Source organism: Cannabis sativa, chromosome 9, assembly GCF_029168945.1.
Source record: "Cannabis sativa cultivar Pink pepper isolate KNU-18-1 chromosome 9, ASM2916894v1, whole genome shotgun sequence".
Lineage (NCBI taxonomy): Eukaryota > Viridiplantae > Streptophyta > Magnoliopsida > Rosales > Cannabaceae > Cannabis > Cannabis sativa.
In genome coordinates, this window is record NC_083609.1 from 10,799,398 (window position 1) to 10,801,963 (window position 2,566).

The following is a 2,566-nucleotide window of genomic DNA, read 5'->3' on the forward strand; positions in this document are numbered from 1 at the left end:
TTTGCTTTGTATTTCAAAATTACATATTCATTGTATTGAGAGGTGAGGTTGGCACCGGTAGAAAAACAACTCGGTTGTAGGTGAGGTTGACACCGATTTTGTAAACAACCCGAGAAAAGTGAGATTGGCACTTCAACAATCCGGCGAGGTTGATAGTCCTTGGAAGGAAACTATTGTGAGAGGTTTGGGAAAAACCTTGGTGAAAAATTCCCCGGTTGTAAGGGTTAGTCAAGCCCGTTAACTTGGCTTGATATTGGAACTCAAAGCTAGGTCCATAGCTTTGAAGACCAAGGACGTAGGTGGCATAGTTCTACCGAACCTTGTAAAAATCGAGAGTTTGCATCTTCTAATCCTTAAACTCTTTATTTTACAAGTTTGATTATTTGTCATAATATATTGCTTGCCATATTACTTGCTTTTATTTGATTAAGTGGCTAATTGCTTAATTTTGTGTTAAAAGTTTTGATTTACCGAAATTAGTATAAATTTCCAATTCACCCCCCCTCTTGGAAACATATCTTGGGCTAACAATTGGTATCAGAGCAAGGGCTCAAATTATTTGATTAGATTTCACAATCTAGAGCATGGCGTTTCCAAGTAATTCACACAATAACATGCTAGAAGGTTTAAGCACAAGTAGAGCACCATTCTTTGATGGGGTAGACTTTCCTTATTGGAAAATTAGAATGGAAACGTATCTTCAATCCATTGATTATGATTTGTGGCATATTGTATGTTATGGTCCTTACATTCCTATGCATGTTGTAGATGGTGTAGAAACTGTAAAGAAATATGATGCATACAATGAAAATGATAAAAAGATGATGTCTAAGAATGCTAAGGCTAAGTATGCTTTAATATGTGGATTAGATAGAGATATATTTAAAAATATTGAGCAAGCCTCCTCGGCTCATGATATGTGGAAAATGTTAGAAGTAACTCATCAAGGAACTAGTGCCATGAAAGAAACTAAAATTCAACTTTTAGTTACTCAATATGAAAATTTCAAGATGTTACAACATGATACCATTGCTAACATGTATACTCGTTTCACAACTATTACTAATGGTTTGAACTCTCTTGGCAAGGTACTTACACAAAAAGATATGGTCACCAAGATTTTGAGAAGTCTCACCAAAGCCTACCAAGGCAAAGTAGTTGCCATCCAAGAAGCCAAGGACCTCTCAACTCTACCATTGGAAGAGCTCATTGGTTCTCTCATGAATCATGAGATTTTCATGAATGCTCAAGAAGAAGAGGAAGTCGATAAAAAGAAGAAGAACACCATTGCATTCAAATCCACTTCACATGATGATAGTGAAGCTAGTGAGCATGGTGATAGTGATATGGAGGATATAACACTACTCACAAAGAAATTTAAGAAGTTTTTGAAGTTCAAGAAGAATGCAAATAGATTTTACAAAGGGAGTAACTCAAGGGAGAGCTCAAGAAAAGATGATCAAATTACTTGCTATGAATGCAAAAAGCCCGGTCATATGAAAACGGATTGTCCCTTGAGAAAGAGGAATAGAAGAAGGGCAATGGTGGCTACTTGGAGTGAAAGCGAGAAAGAAAGTTCCGAAGATGAACAACATGAGATAGCCAACACTTGCTTTATGGCCATTGATGATAAGGTAAGTAATCCTGACCATTCAAGTGATTTTGAAAGTGAAAGTGATGATGATGCACTTGATATGTCTTATGATGAATTATCAAAATCCTTTAATGATTTGTTTGTTGATTTTGAAAAATTGCTTGCTAAGAACTCAACTCAAAGAAAGAAAATAAGTTTATTGCTTGAAGAAGTTGAGGCTTTGAAAGTAAAAGAAAATGAGTTTTTGATTGAAACCCAATGCAAAAAGTGTTCCTTATTTGAAAAAGATGTTGTAAACTTGAAAGCTAAAATTGATGATTTAAACAAGGTGGTTTACAATTTTACAAAAGGAAAAGAGAATTTTGAAATGATGCTTGGGAGTCAAAAATGTGCTTTTTCAAAAAGTGGTATAGGATATAACACTAGTGTGAAACAAAAATTACTTAAGAATTTCTTTGTCAAGTCATCTAGTAATTTGAACTTAATTTGCACTTATTGTAATCAAGATGGTCACACTAAATCCTATTGCCATGTGAAAAAGAATGGCTATTTTGGTAAGGCTATTTGGATACAAAAGGTTTTAAAGACTAACATCAAAGGACCCAAAGTCATGTGGGTACCAAAAAGAAAGATATAAGTTTGTTTTGTAGGTATCAATAAAGAGGAACCAAAGTTGGCTCTTGGGTGTTGATGCTTAAAGAAGAATGCCAAGTTCCTACATTACCAACAAGTCTCAAAAAGCATAGAAAAAGAGCATGTCAATTCTTGAACACAACCCAAATTAACAAATTTGGGAATCGGTAATATCATTCTTATTAATTTTACTTATTTTGATGAGATTAAGATACACTAGATGAAAAGAAAATGAAATTTGAAGTGTTTGGCTAATTGACTTGCTTTTGATCCTTCTTGTTCACTCTCTTATGCATACATACATAATTGGTATGTCACATACTATTTCTATGAATAAAA

At 34.2% G+C, this 2,566-nt stretch overlaps 1 protein-coding gene across 1 annotated transcript; it reads left to right on the forward strand.

The window, feature by feature from the left end:
- Positions 1-584: 584 nt before the first annotated feature.
- LOC133031227 (uncharacterized) lies at positions 585-2,231 on the forward strand. Its single transcript, XM_061104680.1, has 2 exons — positions 585-935; positions 1,089-2,231. Exons 1-2 carry the CDS (start codon positions 585-587, stop codon positions 2,229-2,231), a joined length of 1,494 nt encoding a protein of 497 aa, XP_060960663.1.
- Positions 2,232-2,566: the final 335 nt, after the last annotated feature.